At 39.6% G+C, this 16,757-nt stretch overlaps 1 protein-coding gene across 1 annotated transcript in view; it reads right to left on the bottom strand.

The window, feature by feature from the left end:
* HERC3 (HECT and RLD domain containing E3 ubiquitin protein ligase 3) overlaps positions 1–16,757 on the bottom strand; it is a 108,382-nt gene that overhangs the window by 50,774 nt on the left and 40,851 nt on the right. Inside the window, exons 7-14 of the mRNA XM_012647211.1 lie at positions 16,572–16,732; positions 13,662–13,738; positions 7,452–7,576; positions 5,815–5,874; positions 2,944–3,055; positions 2,355–2,544; positions 401–564; positions 172–285 (exon numbers count right to left, since the gene is read on the bottom strand). Coding sequence (XP_012502665.1) covers positions 172–285; positions 401–564; positions 2,355–2,544; positions 2,944–3,055; positions 5,815–5,874; positions 7,452–7,576; positions 13,662–13,738; positions 16,572–16,732 — 1,003 coding nt within the window. The remainder of the gene's footprint in view (positions 1–171; positions 286–400; positions 565–2,354; positions 2,545–2,943; positions 3,056–5,814; positions 5,875–7,451; positions 7,577–13,661; positions 13,739–16,571; positions 16,733–16,757) is intronic.

Below are 16,757 nucleotides of genomic sequence, written 5' to 3'. Positions count from 1 at the left end.
CTTAAAGCACGTCAAAGTTTCAAGAATGCAAAAGCCAGCTGGACGAGAAACAGGCGAGACACTAACGTCAAAGTCAAAGACAAGTGGTGCGGCTCAGATGTGCTTTAGTTGTCCTGACTTACACTCCGAGAAAAGCCCAGATTTTAAGATACGCTTTACAGGAATTCTTACCATCCCGGCCTGATGCAAGAACCACATGAGGTAGTCTTCCTGGATGTCCACGAGACTGGAGATCTCAGGGATGTAAAATGTGTCATATTCCACATGCTTCACTTTAAGATTTACCTGATGAAAAACAAAATAAGGACAACTAACAAATGGCTTCCCAGAGGACATCTCAACAGGACACTGCCCCTACCATCCATTCACCCCTCTCCCCACTGGCTCCGCCTAGGCTCACCTTGTATAACTTCTCCAAGAGCTTGAGAGCTGCTGTGATATAATTGTTAAATAGTACAGGAATTAAGAATGTCTTTCTTCCCCTCAGTAGATACAGGACTGCACCTTTATAGAGGTTTACTAGCTTCATGAAATATTTCGGGCATACCTGAGACCACCAGTTATCTTTAGAAAGAAAGAAAAAACATATTTCAACATGTAATCTTAAGCAAGTATTTATGTCTTCTGCCTACTAGCTAAAAACTGCTCTGTCTAGAAGATAAAGATGATTCTGAGACACATTTTACCAAAACTGACTTTAAAGGGAATCCATTAAAACATCTCTGGGCAGAGCAGCAGCTGTGTAAGAATCCCTGGAGCTTTTTTTTTTTTTTTTGTAAAGCTTGATTTCATTTTTTTTCAAAGACTCATTCTAACGGCTAACCTAAAAGTTCAATTTCAACGCTATACGTGGACAAGATACACCATGTTTTGGGCAGGAGTGATGTCCACTGCATTAGTCCAAAAAGTGTTCCTATGTCCTAGCCCGTTCAGCCACCACTTAGATCCTGCAGCAGGGATGCAGAAATCGACACGCTCTAGAAGTAGCACCAGTATGACAACTATTCCCTTCCCTTCGAGAGGTATAATTAGTTGAAAAACTACCGTTTTTGTTTTTCACCAAACAATGCTTTCTCACAACCAGACAAGATGATTACACCATTGGCTTCTATTTTGTCAGAAGTAAAGTTAGCCATACTGAAATATTTAAAGAATGAAATAATATGTCTGGAATTTTCTTTCAAATATTCCATCAAAAAATGAAAAGTTGGTGGTGGAGAGGAGAAGATAAAATAAAAGGGCACAACATTGACAACTATTTAATCTGTGTGGTGGGTACCTACAGTGTTCTGTCTACTTTGAAGTATTCTTTTAAATTTTGATAATTAGAAGTTACAAATAAAGTAAGTTTAAAATTCAATAATTCCAATCTCTTTGTGTTGTTCAACCTGGAAAAATAAAAATTAACAAACTCCCAAACTTAAAAGCCAGGTAATTTCTTCATAGACTGCCATCTCACCATCTCATGTCTATTAGAACACCTGAGAAAATGTGCCCTAAAGGCTTTTGATCTTAAAAAAACTTAAATGCCAACATATTACTAGTGCTTTCATTATTATTTCTGTTTTTATTTCTGCAAAGGTGGAAGCAAGATGGAAAAGCCAGTGTTCCACCCTCACGATCTCAGATGTCTTCACTCAGGGGAGACCACACTCAAGTAACATCCCAGTTCATCTGGAACACAGAAGTTACTGAGTTGCAACGAACACCTAAAAAATTTACCAGGGATGGGGTGGGGAGGGAAATGTAAAAAGCCAGGTGACAGACTTTCTGCACTCGATTAACAAAAACATCTCAGGTGCTACTCCCATGAGAGACACTCTCCAATTCACTGAGGAACGGAAGGTTCTTATCTCAGCAAAGTGTCCGGAGCCTGCAAAAATCAGTGTGGGCTCAACTGTCCTAAAAAACAAAAACAAAACAAACATTCGGTAAGTCCCCACTAGGTCATTTTCTTCCTCGCCTTTTTTGGAAACCTGTGTATCACTAAAACTGTTTGTTTCACTCCCACTCACTAAATTAGGTATAGGAGAAAGACAGACAGATGGACACTAAATTTTGAGGCACTATTAACTACAAGCAAATATGGGACCAAAAAAAATAGCTTAAAGTTAAATAACCTAACTTTGTGAATATTACAAAATCAAGATAAATCTGGCATGGATCATTTCAAATAATCTGAATAATGATTCCATTTGCTCAGATTGCAAGTATGGTTAGCTAGAGGCTTAAATGTTAAGGTCATTAAAGGGCAACAGATAGATTCTTGGATCTCAATCTGCTGAGAGCCAGTGGTCACACACCAACAAAATAAATTAGCACAAAACTACTGGTATTGAGTTTAGCTAATTCACCTAATACTTTGCTGGGGTTTGTATCCAGCCGCAGAATGGCCATAGCCAAGGGAATAGTCAACGTGATGTAATACTTGGAATCCTGGAGCAGGGGAAACTCAGGTAGTATTAAATAGATTCTCATTGCTTCAACATCTGGTGGTGAACTTGACAACTGGGGAATCAGGCAACTTTCGAAGCTGTTTAAGATCTGTATGAGAGAAAAGGGTAATGAGGAATTCGACCATGCCTGAGCTCTAGGTAACTCATCTCTAAATTCGAAAGCCATTCGCCAGACTCTCAACTCTCATTCATCCCCGGGGCACTGAGGACCTACTAGGAGTCAGGCCAGTGCCTAGATTCTTAGAACACATTAGTGAGAAGAAAAGCCACAGAACCCTGCGAATGCAAACCTTATTTTCCAGAGGGGCTTTTTCTGAGGAAGTATTAGGCCAAAAGGCAAGCAAAAGGTAGGTCAAATTCCCAAAGTGAATATTTTACACAGTTAACGTTTGTACAGGACTTTCACTTTTCCACTTTTCACTTCCTCTCTTTTTCTTTTGAAATTATTCCGTGCAAAAATGCATTTTAAAAAATGTAAGGAACGTACCTGTTCTAGAATCATGGAGTGCTGAGAGTTCATTAACTTCTCAAATAACACTCTAGTTGAGTTCAGGTCAATCCCAGGGATTTTGGGACTTGTTTTAAAATGTTCATCAATTCTAAACAAACAAAACCAAAAAAGTATGTAATAAAAGAACAACAAAGCAAACATCCTGATAGGAATTGTAAACACTTAAACAAGATAGTTCGTCCTTACTGATCAGATTTAAATTTGACCTGGCAGACAAGATCCACAAAAATACTACACTTCAGGGAAGCCCGACAGAATAACCTCACAGGAATCCCCTTTTCAAGATGCTTTTAAATTTTCACCTTTTTTTCCTTCACGTCAAAGTACAAAAATTACCATTTCAAGTTGAGGCTATCCTGAAGTTTATAAGTAGAGTATTTATTTATTTATTTATTCTTGTGTTTTTTGCCTTTTTCTGTTAATTGTGGCACTGAGCTAGATGTAGGAGCAAAAAATATCCCCTGTGCAAACTGTCCCCCTCATCAACAAATGGCAAGTAGAACCTCCTTGTTGAAAGCCTTTTTAAAGTATTTAAAGTAAAAATCAGATCTACAACAAATGCAAAGTTAACATCGCTCTTAGTTAACACGGGGGATACAATTACCTTCACCCACAGACTAATCTCATTGCTACTGTTTTTAATTTCCTCTAACTAAATCATTTTTCTGAACTTAAATAAAGTCTTAGCCTTCTACAGACTTACAGAACATCTCTTTTAAATTCCTACTCTAGAACCTCCCAAAATGTGTCCACATCTATTAATTTACAAAAGAGCTACCTATTTACAAAACAGGCTTGTGTTTATGAGTAATGGGCACATTCAGATAGTTTTAACACCCTCTCATAGCAATGTTATAATTTATGAGAACATAAGTGGAGTTTCTAACAGTAAAAGAAATCATAATTATATGTACTGGAACCCAAAATGGTCAAATGAAGAGGAGTTGTTTATACTTTGTTTTTTGGTTCCTTTGTTGTTGTTGTTCTAAAAATAAACCTGCCCAAAATATAGAAATGAATTGTGGTCTTCCATATGTAACTTTCCATATGCTTAGAGGTACTTCTTGCTATTCTGTTAAGAAAAAAATAATGCTTTATCTATATGTATTTATTGTTTTGTAAAACTGGTCTTCATTTTGATTAGTTTCCTGTGATGCCTCTTGTGTAAGCTGGAGGAATAGACCTGAAATAGCACAGATGTTTAAAAAAAAAAAAAAAAAAAAAAAAAGCTCTACCCACAACTCTGTGGAACCCATGGTATGAAGGATAAACAACCCAACAAGTCTGGCCAAAAACCATTTCCAATCTTCTTAAAAGCAATACTTCTAGAACAGAGTTTCTCAACCTTGATACTACTGACTTTTGGGGCCAGATAATTGTTTGTTGGGCAGATGGGACTGAGGATGTTCAGTAGCATCCCTGGCCTCTACCCACTAGATGCCAGTAGTATACTCTCCCCCACTGTAATGACCAGAAATGTCACCAGACATTGCCAAATGTCCTTTGGGGAGCAAAATCACTCTGGTTGACAACCAACGTTCTAGAACACCAACATCAGCTATTCAGTGAACCCATTTACCTTCCCTGGAGGAAAAGGCTAATTACTAAATAAAAAATGAATTACATGAGCTCATTCCAGCTGCCTTAAATGATACAAATAAATGACTTTGTAATCTCTAACTGTAACTTAAGAGAGTTTCTGAAGTGACCTCTTCCAACCGGATTAGGGACACATTTTTGGAGGAGAATGTGATAGTTAATTTTAGGTGTCAACTTGACTGGGTTAAGAAATACACAAATAGCTGGTAAAGCACTATTTCTGGGTATATCTTGGAGGGTTTTATGGAAGAGACTGGCATTTGAATCAGTAGACTAAGGAAGATCCGCCCTCATCCAATGTAGGTGGGCACCATCCAATCAGCTTTGGGCCCATAAGAAGGCAGAGGAAAGGTGAATTCCCCCCACCCCTCTCTTTTATGGAGCTGGGATACTCTCCTCCTCCTAAATTCACTTGAGATCTCATTAGCCTGGTCACTGGCAGAAAAAGCTGAGACATGATCAGACTTGAGATCACCAAAGATCTAAACCCATGACAAGACCTTTCTGCAGCATTAAGTTCCTGGGGGAGATATCTGTAGAAGGTCAAGCAAAGAAACATTCTGTTTACCACCTGGCAGTTCAGCCTCAAATCATAATTTCCTGGTGAGCTGGGCTGGACATGAATCCAAGAAGCTCCTGGAGCCTCCCTGGAACTTCCCCCTAAGTTCACTCCTCTTGAGAAAAGAAGAAAACTATGGGAAAGTAAATCAAAGAAACCAAGACAATGTATTTAAAGGATTAAGAATTTAAGAACAAATGCTATACACCTGAGGGGTATAATATTTTGGAATATCCTGAAAATCTTACTTCTGATTACACCAATTCTTTCTGAGATATAGTCTCTTTGGTAATCTGCTCCTCTGCCAACCAGGCATGAATCGGCATTGCCCTTCCTGATGTCTTCGCATTCGTCATCATTAGGCATTCCAATTTTTGCACAAAGCATCAGCTTATCCACTGAATTAAAGCCAACCACCACCAGAAAAGAGAATAGAAGTTTTCACAGCCTTTGCTGAGTATTTGCATCACGTGTGGGTTTGTTTTTCACTTTTTTTTTTTTTAAGAGACAAGGTCTTACTATGTTGCCCAGGCTGCAGGGCAGTGGCTATTCACAGATACTACCACCGCACACTACAACCTCGAACTCCTGGACTCAAGCAATCCTCCTGCCTCAGCCTCCTGAGTTGTTGAGACTACAGGAACATAGGTGGGTTTTCTTTTTTTTTTTTAAGACTCTAAGTCACTTACTTTTTTTCAAGAAAACTTCCATTCCAACAGGCTGCAGAAGATAATATCTGTACAACACCACTGCTCAAAAAAAAAAAAAAAAAAAAAAAGGAGGGAAGGAAGCCTTTAATAATTACAAATAAATGTTACTTAAGCATCAGCAATAGATTAGTCATCTATTCTAGCATCTCATTAATAGCAGCTCTTTCTTACCCAGATGAAGCTTTGGAAAACATACATTTGCCTTAGAAATACAGTATGTCACATCTTAAAATGAACAAGAACTTAAATTTTCCATGTTAAAAAAGAGTATCAAAGCTCCTCAAAGAAAAACTTTTGCCACTGTTAATGTTCTTGAACATTCTTCTACTACCAACCATCTAAGACACTCCCTACCTCACATCCAAACATAAACACAGAATAAAACCAAAAAAGAGATGCTGAGCTATTATTTCCCAAACACAAATTATTTTAGCAAATTAATAACTGAACAACCACGTCCTTCTATTTTGTCACCTATCGGAGAAAGAAACTAAAAATAAGTGAAATGAGTGCTTATTCCTATTACCCAGGTCACACAGACTCTGGGAGAATAGCTAGTTTCTGGGGACCCAGAGTATTAATAAAATTCCATGTCAGGGACCCTCTTATTTAGTATAAGGAAAAGGGAAGGAATAAAACCAATGTAAGGCTGGGGAAGGGACTGCAGTAACTTCTGCTAATTATAGAATTTGGGTCAGGAAAGATCTTTAGGGGCCATTTCTTCCATCTCTTCATTTTATAAACAAGAAAACAAAGGTAAAGTGTCTATAGTTCCCCCTGTGGGCCCTAAGCTAGCCCTGTTCCCCTTTCTCCTGCTACCCTTCCAGCCTGCCCTCCTTGGCACAGCCTAAGGTCAGAGGGATTCCAAGGACTGGCCCTGAGCTGCTCTAGGGCATTCCTGATGATCCCTTGCTCAGAAAGTTACCACCTCAAGTGCCTCAACATTTAGGGTCCTGGTCATTTGCCCCACTACAATCTATGTCATAAAGCAGGAACTGTTACATAGATTTCTGGGAGTGATGACTGCTTAGTGCACTCAATTTGATTTATTCACGCCCAAGAATTAAACTCTGCAGAAAAAAGTGGAATGCTGAGGAAAGCCAATGAACACGCGTAAAAATGTGCAAAATTCTCCCTTAAGAATAAACTTGATAAAAGGTCTCAATCTTATTTACTGCATTTTCTTTCTCTACATGAATCTGAATTACCATCTCAATTAATCACTTTGAATGAGGAAATGTTAGAAATTATTCTGATCAGGTAACAGCTGCCTTGAATTCAGGATGCTCTGGGACATGCATATGAAGAAACCCACTGGGGTCACACAACACCACCACTATGCTCTCTCAGCAGAAAGGCCAACTCAGGCCTTCCACAGTCAGAATCTTTAAGACCTTACACTGGACAAGACAGGGTGAGGAACACACTGTGTGAGCACTGGGGAACAATCCCTTATGTTATTTGGGGCTAAGAGGATCAACCCTGAAATAGTTGCAAAAACCCTACGATTCCCAAAAAATGTAAAACTCCATTTACATTCACACTATCAATACAGAAGTAAGCTAGAAAGTTCCAACTACTTTGGAAAAAATAAATGAAGACAAGCAACCACATACTTGATTGTATTCGCATTGTTGTGTTCTGAGAGTTTTTGTCTCCAGACTGCTATGGTTTCATCATTTATTAAACTGGTGTAATGTGCTTGGTTCACAGTCCTGAAGTCAACAGCAGGAGATGAATTCTGGACAATTAAATATAACAGTAAAAAAGAGAGGTTAGGTAGCATGGATCTTTTCTCCTCTCCTTCCCCCCACATATTCTCCATTTTGTGTTTCACTTAGGAACTAAATGCTGTGGGAGCGATGCCCAGATCCCCTCCCGCACTCGCGCCCCCAGCTGCTGGGAATGAATGTAGGCCCCTGACAACTCACAGCCGGGCTGCTCTCCCGCCCTGACCCTTGGCTGTTGCTTCCCCTGCCAAAGCCAACGGCAGGTCCAGGTGTGGTACACAGGCCCAAGCCCTTGCCTCAACTCAGGACCGGCTGAAGGGCCACCCCAACTTCAAAGCTCTTCATGGTATTGGCTGAGGCCTCTGTCCACAACTGAATTGCATTTCAACTTCTCCCTCTGCCCAGTCCTGCCTCATCCATCCCTAAGTAGATGTTCTTTTAGAGAGCACTCCCCTGCAAAAGACTTAAGAGTCTCAGAGTCTATTTTCCAGAGAAACCCGACTCAACACTTTTCCAGACTTCTTTCCCCGTTCCTTTGAAACACCATAACATCAAGGTTTTTAAGGTATTAGTCATTTGCTATAATTGTTCACCAAATCTCAACAAAATGTATGAAAAAAGTCACATTTCAGTTATAACCTATATTACAAATAACCTATGAAAGCTTAATGCCTCTTCATTTTTTGCTCCATGTATATAGCCAGTAACTTATAAGAAAAATGGCAAAAAGAACGTCAATAATGCCCTTAAAAATTCCAAATGCCACCCAGCACTGTATATCCTTTATTCAATAAGATTTAAAAAACATAAGCACTTTCATTTTCTAAAATTGCATGTTTTCAACTTATTTTCCTCAAACCCTGTTCATGATTGAGAACTAAGAAAGTTGACGGTGCTTTATGCTCCTATCCTTGTCACCAGTAAAGAAGAAAAAAGTAGTATTAAAGCATTCATCCAAAAACTCGTAAGATGATCATTTTTTTCTCCTTGGTACCTACACATAAAAACAGAACTTTCAAAGTAAGTTGTCTTGGTTGCTTTTCCATAGTTGTAAGTCATGATATCATTACACAGGGAAAGAGGAGAGCAAGTAATAAATCAGAGGTGCTTGACAAAGCTTTTGATCACCTGGTTCTTGATAACTCTTCGACTAAAATGGCCACAGACATCTACTGAGAGAACAAAAGTCATCTTGAATTACACAGAGCAAACTCATAAACCAAAACGGACACTTGAGCACACATAAAGATTGCCTCTCTTTCCACCTTCCTTTCCAAACCATTGTTGTGTAAATTTTAATTATTTCCCCCATTCAAAGGGACAGCTGAATATCAATTCTAACAGAAACTTACAATAAAATATAGACTTGGACAGGAGCAGGGACATGTGGCCTTCTAGGTCCTTAAGTGTGGCCTTTTGACTGAATCTAAATTTTACAGAATAAATCCTCTTATTTTTATTAATACATTTTTGTTCTGTGTTTCATATTTTTGCTTTATTTTTAAAATGAATGTATTTAAAATACCAAAAAATAAGTTTCAATCAAATAATCCTCCCAGATTGACTCGCATAATTAGAATATTAGTAAGCCATAAGGGCTAAATTTTGATGGCTGCTATACGCTCACGATTTAGTTCTGACATCCCCCACCAGACTGGCGCATCGCACAAGGCTGGTTGGGAAGAGTTTATGGGGATCGAGTGCGCCAGTCTGTTATCAGCTTTGGTAGCAGTGCACTGTGTTTCTGTTTGAAGTGCAATTTGTGAACAGTTGCACAGCTGACAGTATTTTTTAATTTTATCTGCTTAACAGCCCATGTCAAAAAAGACCAAGAGAACACCAAAGGAAGAAAACAGATTTTTTAATGGGATTGGGAATTACAATAATATCTTATTCCTGCTAAAGATAAGATGATTTGCTTGCTTTGTGATACTGCAATATCAACATTAAAGAACTTCAATGCTCGTCAACATTATGACACTCATAAGGACCACAAATAAATTAGAGAGGCACAAAAGGTTGTACTGTAGACATTAAAAGATGAAAAGCAAAAGCAAAGACCATTCTTTCAAGCAGCAATAAGACCTGGAAATAAAGCCACTGAAGCAACTTATAAAGTAGGTTATATACTCAAGAAAAAAGGGAAGCCATTCAGTGATGTAGAAATTGTGAAAGAATGCATCATCGAAGTTGTAGGATGCTCAGATCCCAATAACATTTGAAAGTACAAACAACTGCCTCTTTCAAGGAGAACCACAACTGATAGGCAGCGTGAATTAGCCTTCAACTTAACAGTAATACTTCAAAAGGAAAATATGTATTATTCAATCACTTTGGATGAATCAACTGATGCTACTGACTCAGCACAGGTCTTATAATTCATTCGGGTCATAACAGAAGATTTTCTTTGCTACGAAGAGTTACTTGCTTTGGGCACTCTTGCCAATAAAACACTGGGAATAGATATCTCCAACAACTTTCAAGATAAATGTCATGAAGTTGGACTGAATTTGGTAAATTTAGCAAGTGTATGTACAGATGGTGCACCTTCCATGACAGGAAAACACGAAGGGTTTATTGCACAGATAAAGTATTAACAAATCCAGATGCTCTCATTCCTTTTCACTGTATCTTGCATCAGCAAAATCTCTGTGCTAAAGCTACTATTTCAAGTGGCACTTTACAACAAGTTATAAGTATTGTTAACCATATTTGTGCAAATGCAACAGCATCATCAGTTTTGTAACATGCTAAAGTTGCACAATAAGGTATTCAGTGTGGATTTGCCATATTATTCTAAAGTGCATTGGCTATCTCAGGGACAGGTGTTAGCCAAAATTTTATTTCTGCAAGAATAGATAGTTAAATTTATGAAGAACAGAATCACAATGTGAATTACTGAACGAAGACTTCTACAGGAATGCAGCATTTCTGTGTGATATCACATCAAATCAAAATGACTTGACTATTTCTTTGCAAGGTAAAACTAAGTCTATATATGTGGCAAAAAATCTAAGCATTTCTTAAAAAGCTATCTTTTTTCAAAACACTTCTTCAAAAAAAATTTCAGATGCACATTTTCCTCAGATAGCGAAGTTCACTGATGAGCAAGATGATATATGCGAATCGTTTGAAGAATGTACAGCTGTTATAGACCTCTTAATTGGAGAATACAACAAAAGGTTCTCTGACTTTGAGAATGATGACATCACACTCAAATTAGCATTTCGGCCTCACCTAGCTGATATCACCAAGGCACCTAAAGAACTACAGATGGAATTGATTGAAAATGGTCATCTACTGAGAGCTCAAAGTCATTGTTTTATGCTAAGAAAGATCCAACTAAAATATGGAAAAACGCAGAATATCCAACACTTTCACCAACATGCCCCAAAAAGCGCTTTCTTGCTTTCCAACCACTTATTGCTGCGAGTCTACATTCTCCCACTTAATTTGAATCAAGACATCCTTAAGGTCACAAAAGACTGATACCCATCTAGAAGATGAACTGAAACTGTGGACCTCCATGCTGCCACCAAATATTCAAATGCTTTCCAACAAAAAGCAGACACAACCAAGTCATTAAAAGGTTAACTTTAAAATTAACAGTTTTGATTTTTTGAAATTATTAAGTACATAGTAGATATTTACAAAATAATGTACATTTTTAAGTATAATATATGTAACTGAAGTTTCTTGAACGCAGCCTTATTTGATTACAGCTAAATTAATGCAGCCTTCCAACATGAAAAGTTTCCCCACCCCTGGAGTTGGAACTATTTTCTCATTCTTCATTGCATGTCCAGTAAACCAGATACCCTGGCTGAAGTACAATCTCAGAACCACTTAACGAACCAAGACAAAAGATCTTCTTTCCATGCCTTTAATATAAACAGACCAGAAAGAGAAAACTGCTTTAGGTCAGTGTTTCTCAACTTTGGCCGGTCTTTGGATCACCAGAGGAGCTTTCAAGAGTCCTGATGGCCAAGCCGCACTCCAGACCAATTAAATCAGAATCTTAAGACATCAGTATTTTTTAAAGCTCCCACATGATTCCGGTGGGTTAAGAATCACTGTCCTATGAAAAAGAGGATTATGTCACGTAGCAGACTTTGAGTCAGACAGAAACACACACACACACACACACACACACACACACACACACACACACACACACACACAATTTTAACAATCCCAACCACATTCCCTCTTCAGTCCTATGCAAGGAACAAAATGAAAGGGAAAGGAGAGGCTGTGGTTTACATGCACTAAATTCCCAAGACCTAGAATCAAATGTAGCAGCAAAGGAGCATCTGAATGAAACTCCTCCCAGCCCTCTTCCACCTCAGGGCCTGGCATTAATGAACGAGTCAGCGTCGTATGGAAATGAAGGCTGTGAATACACAAGTGCTTTTTCTTGGTTCTTTAAGTGACAGGGTAACAGTAAGCACGTGATTCGACCAGTCTCTGCAGTTTAAGTAAATGTGTATAGGTTTCAGTTTTAAAAAGAAAGAGCAACATCTTCCTAATAGTCCATTTTCAGTTTCTTTTTCTTTCTTTTTTCCTGCATCTCTCTCTTACCAGTTGTTTAAGCTTTAACTGGCCCTGTCTTTCTGACACTGCGCTACTTCATTTCCTTCTCATCAATATGTTGTTTTCCAGGTCCAACTGCTTTAAATATAATAAATTTAAAATTCAGGTACGTATATCAGAGACCATATTTATAAAAGGAATGAAACTAAATTTTATGTTGAATTTCACAAGAAAGTCAACATAATTAGATGATATTATTCAATCTCATCTGAGATTGAATATTAGATCTCATATTCAATGAGAATCTAATAGAATATTAGATTCGTTTCTTAAGGAAATGAATACTTAAAACCAAAAAGTTACTATCCTGCAGAGAGATTCAGTGCTTTTCCTATCTTGCTTTATTGGCATCCTGAAGAAACAAAGGATAACCTCAGCTTCCCTCGGGATCTCTCTGTGCCACTCTGCAGCTGGGTCTGAACGGGTCTCAGGCAGCAGTTCCCAGTCACCGCAGGTGGCGGCAGCACAGGGCTTTCTTCAGGCGCTTGGCCTGGAAGACAGCTGTCAGGTTCAGCTGTCCCACCTGCAGCCTCGGCCTTCACCAGTCTCTTTTCTGCCAGAATCACAGAATTACAGTGACTAGCAGACAAGAACTTTGTGTCTGTAAAGAGGGCGAAGTCCCAGGCTAATGGGGAGAGTTTCCAGGACTGCTGGGGCCCTGGTTTCCACAGCTGCTCCTTTTCTTCCCAACCCGTTATGATTCCGTTATCATCGCTGCTCCTCCAGGAGGGGGTAAGGACCAAAGCACCGCATGTAGCCGGTCCTCCCGAAACGCCCCCTGAATACAAGCAGGAAGGGTGGGGAAGAGGAAGAGAGGAGAGGAGAGGAAAGTGCGGAACAGGGGAAGGAGTGGAGGGCTGAACACACACCTGTGGAGCTTTTTTTCAGACTGAATTCCCCCAACCAGGAAGAGGGGGATGAAGTCAAGCCCTGTCACAGACACCTGGACCTACCCTCTGCCTTAAACTGGAAGATTCTGCAACACTGTTCTTCCCGGCTCATCCGCTACAGTGACCCGAGAGACTACGCAGGGAAACTCTGGTGTGGTGTCATAAACAGATTATAAATAACAAAACATATCTGAAAATTGTGATATCTCTTTCATATATATTAATATCATATATTCAATCGCATCAAACAGAGAAACTCACCAAGTTTTCAAATACCTAGCATTTGTTGCTACTTAACAGGGAGGGAAAGAAAAGTCAAATAATGCCAAAATAAGCACAAACTCCCTAGTGCTGCCTTAAATTTCTTTAACAAATATGAATATAAACAAACAATTCTAAATTATAAATTAGACCTCTATGATTATAATACCAGGAAAATTATTGGCACTTCATGGGAGCAAAATGGAGATAAATACTTCAAGATTTAGTTTGCTTACTTAATAAGATAAAGCTGGTAGAAACGAAGAGTAACATTGCTATAATTATTTATTAAACTAAAAATCAGTTCACCATTATTCTACCCCCAAAGTAGTAGTCAAAAAGAAAATTTTACCTCATATTTGGAGCAAAGTACAAAAGTTTGGTCTCCTCCAGAGAAGATCTGCTTAACAATATGATATTTAAAGCGATCTGTCAAAAAGATTCCAACAGCATAGTTTTCAATAATTGAAGTTTCTCCTTGATTCCCTTTGCTAATATCCTAAAATATGCTTCAGAGCGGGCTCCTATCCATTTTCATTATGTCCGAGAAGAAACCTTCTCTCTGGGCTCTCTGCCTAGGACTATTTCTACTTCCATTAAAAATAAATATATAAAATGGTACCCTCCAGTCTAACTCTACTTCTGCCCCCTACCTGACTGCCAAGCTAATCCTGACCCCGTTTCTATTTTTCATTCTGTCATGCCACGGACCTGAAATAAAAAAAACGCATTACTCGAAACGGTGACATGCACCTAACGGATAATTCTGCGTCTGCGTGCGGTGGGCCCTGCCCCTTCAGGAGAAGTTTGCAGTCTGAGGACCTCGATTCCTGTCCCCGCTTTATCTCCCATCACACTGCGTCCATGTTGACATTCTCACACCGCCAAATTGTTTTGTTTTGTTTTTTTTTAAAGAGACAAGGTCTCATATGTTTCCCAGGCTGGTCTCAAACTCCTGGGCTCAAGTGATCCTCCTACCTTGGCCTCCTGAGTTGCTGGGACTACAGGTGTGCGCCACCACACCAGGCTCCCAATTGCCTTTGTTTCTAATACACCACGCTATTTTATATCTCCATGCCTCTTGCCTCTACCACCCCAGCGCACACTGTATTCTCCTTAAACGGCATCTCCTAGAACGAGATTTGAATGATGCTCCCAGAGCTGTCATCTCTGTCACCTCTGGGCACTCACCACTGCCCACTCCCTCCCGGCCCTCTCCCTGGCTAACTCCAAAGCACCCTGTAAGACACGGCTCAAACTTCCTCCAACCAGAATACTCCTCGATGCCTTCCTCTGTGCCCCCATATTACAACGAAGGTTCCTAAAACCACAGCATTGACATAATAAATTGACATTTGCCCACTTATGTTATAAAATCATCTTGGCAAATATCCAAGCACAAATTTAGGAACACATAAGTCAGATTATAATTCAATTGCCAAAATTTGTGATTTCAGGTCAAGCGTGGTAGCTCAGGCCTGTAGTCACAGCACTTTGGGAGGCCGCGATGGGAGGATCTCCTGGGGCTAGGAGTTCAAGACCAGCCTGGGCAATATGGCAAGACCCCGTATCTACAAAATATAAGAAAAATTAGCCTGCACGGTGGTGCTACTTGGGAGACTGAGGCAGGAGGATTGCTTGAGCCCAGTAGTTTGAGGTTGCAGTGAGCTATGATCACGCCACTGCACTCCAGCCTTGGTGACAGAGAAATATCTCATCTTCAAAAAAAAAAAAAAAAAATTGTGGTTTCAAATTAACCTACAAAACACTTGAGTTTCCTAAATTGGTATATTTCTTAAACACATGTTTTCCACATCTGAGTACAATGCCTGAGAGAAAAGAAAATTTACAAATGACAGAAGAACACACCAAGGTTTCCTTTTGCTTTTGGGGACATCGCCAAAACAAAATCCTGTTTATTTTCTATTTTAAGTGCCACTACGTTTTCAGATGCTCATATATTCATCCACTGATATTTACTGAGTGACGAGTTTATGCCAGGCCCTGTGCTATACGCTAGGTTTACAAAGAAGAAGAGTTAGTCCCCTTAAGTTTCTCGTAATCCGGTAGGGAACTTACAATTGTTTAAAGAAAATTCCTAATCAAGCCATAAGTGTGTTGCCTCACAGATTTTTTTAAATCAAAATTATTTATTAAATTATACTTCCTTTTAATGACTCTCTAGTTCCATTTCAGCTTCTAGATTTATTATTTCAAGATGGGGCAGTCACTCAGTATTAATGACTGCCTTACTTTGATTTCCAATGAAATGAATACTCGGCTATTTAACTTTTAAGAGAAGAAAAAAAAAATGGCATAAAAAGAAATCACGTCATGTTACGACCAAAATACCGATAGCAAAGTGAAGGTAACACAATACATGGGCTTCAGAACGAGGCAGACCTGGGTTCAGATCCTTCCACCAGAAGCCATGCGATCTTGGGCAAGTTACTTAATCTCTTTAAGACAATTCCCTCCTCTCTAACATGTAGATAACAGCCACTAGTTCTTAGGTGGCTTTCAGTGCTTAGCATTGTAATGAAACTTGGTTAAGGATTCGATAAATGTTCACTCTCACTGTTAGCAATAAAATTTATATACCACCATGAAGGTCCTTGGGGACAAAATTAAATCTTATGCTTTATTTACTCTCGAGGATCTCCAACTCTAGTGCTTCATGCACATTAAGTACTCAAATATTTGTTGACTGCTGTTTAAAACTTTTACTCATATTCATTCCCTCCATAAGATCTCAGGGTAAGTAACAGGTACCTATCGATATGGTTTGGATGTTTGGCTTCTCGCGGTCTCCTGGTGAAACCCGATCCCCAGGTCTGAATGCGGGGCCTGGTGGGAGGTGTCTGTGTCATGGGGGTGGATCCCTCGTGAATGGCTTGGTGCCCTCCCATGATGATGAGCGAGTTCTCACTTTGTGAGTTCGTAAGAAAGCTGGTTGTTTACGGGAGGCTGGCACCGCTCCTCGCTCGCTCGCTCCCTCTCCTGCCATGTGACACGCCTGCCCCCCCACTGCCTTCCACCTTGACTGGCAGCTCCCTGAAGCCCTCACGAGAAACAGGTCCTGGTGTACAGGACCTTCTTGTACAGTCTGCGGCACTGTGAGCCAAACAAACCTCTCTTCTTTATAAGTCACCCAGCCTCTGGCATTCCTTCACAGCGGCACAAAAAGAACTGAGACACGTTCTATGAACAATTGTCTTCATCGTTTAAAACACCACTAAATTCCCACGAAGATCATGCTTACCAGCTCGGGCTGACAGCTGGCTACTGTGGGCAGCCCAGTAACCCTTGACAGGAGATGGGCACTTCACGTTACAGGTGTGTCCAGTTCCGAGTTGACCTCTTGCTCCACAACCAAATGCATAGATGAGTCCGGACGAAGGCACAAAAGCTAGAGTGTGTTGTCTGTGGAAAAATAATTTAAATTAAC

The sequence above is a fragment of the Propithecus coquereli genome, unplaced genomic scaffold (assembly GCF_000956105.1).
Source record: "Propithecus coquereli isolate 6110/MARCELLA unplaced genomic scaffold, Pcoq_1.0 Scaffold26, whole genome shotgun sequence".
NCBI lineage: Eukaryota > Metazoa > Chordata > Mammalia > Primates > Indriidae > Propithecus > Propithecus coquereli.
The sequence above is the reverse complement of the archived record's forward strand: the minus strand, read 5'-3'. Positions and strand labels throughout refer to the sequence as shown.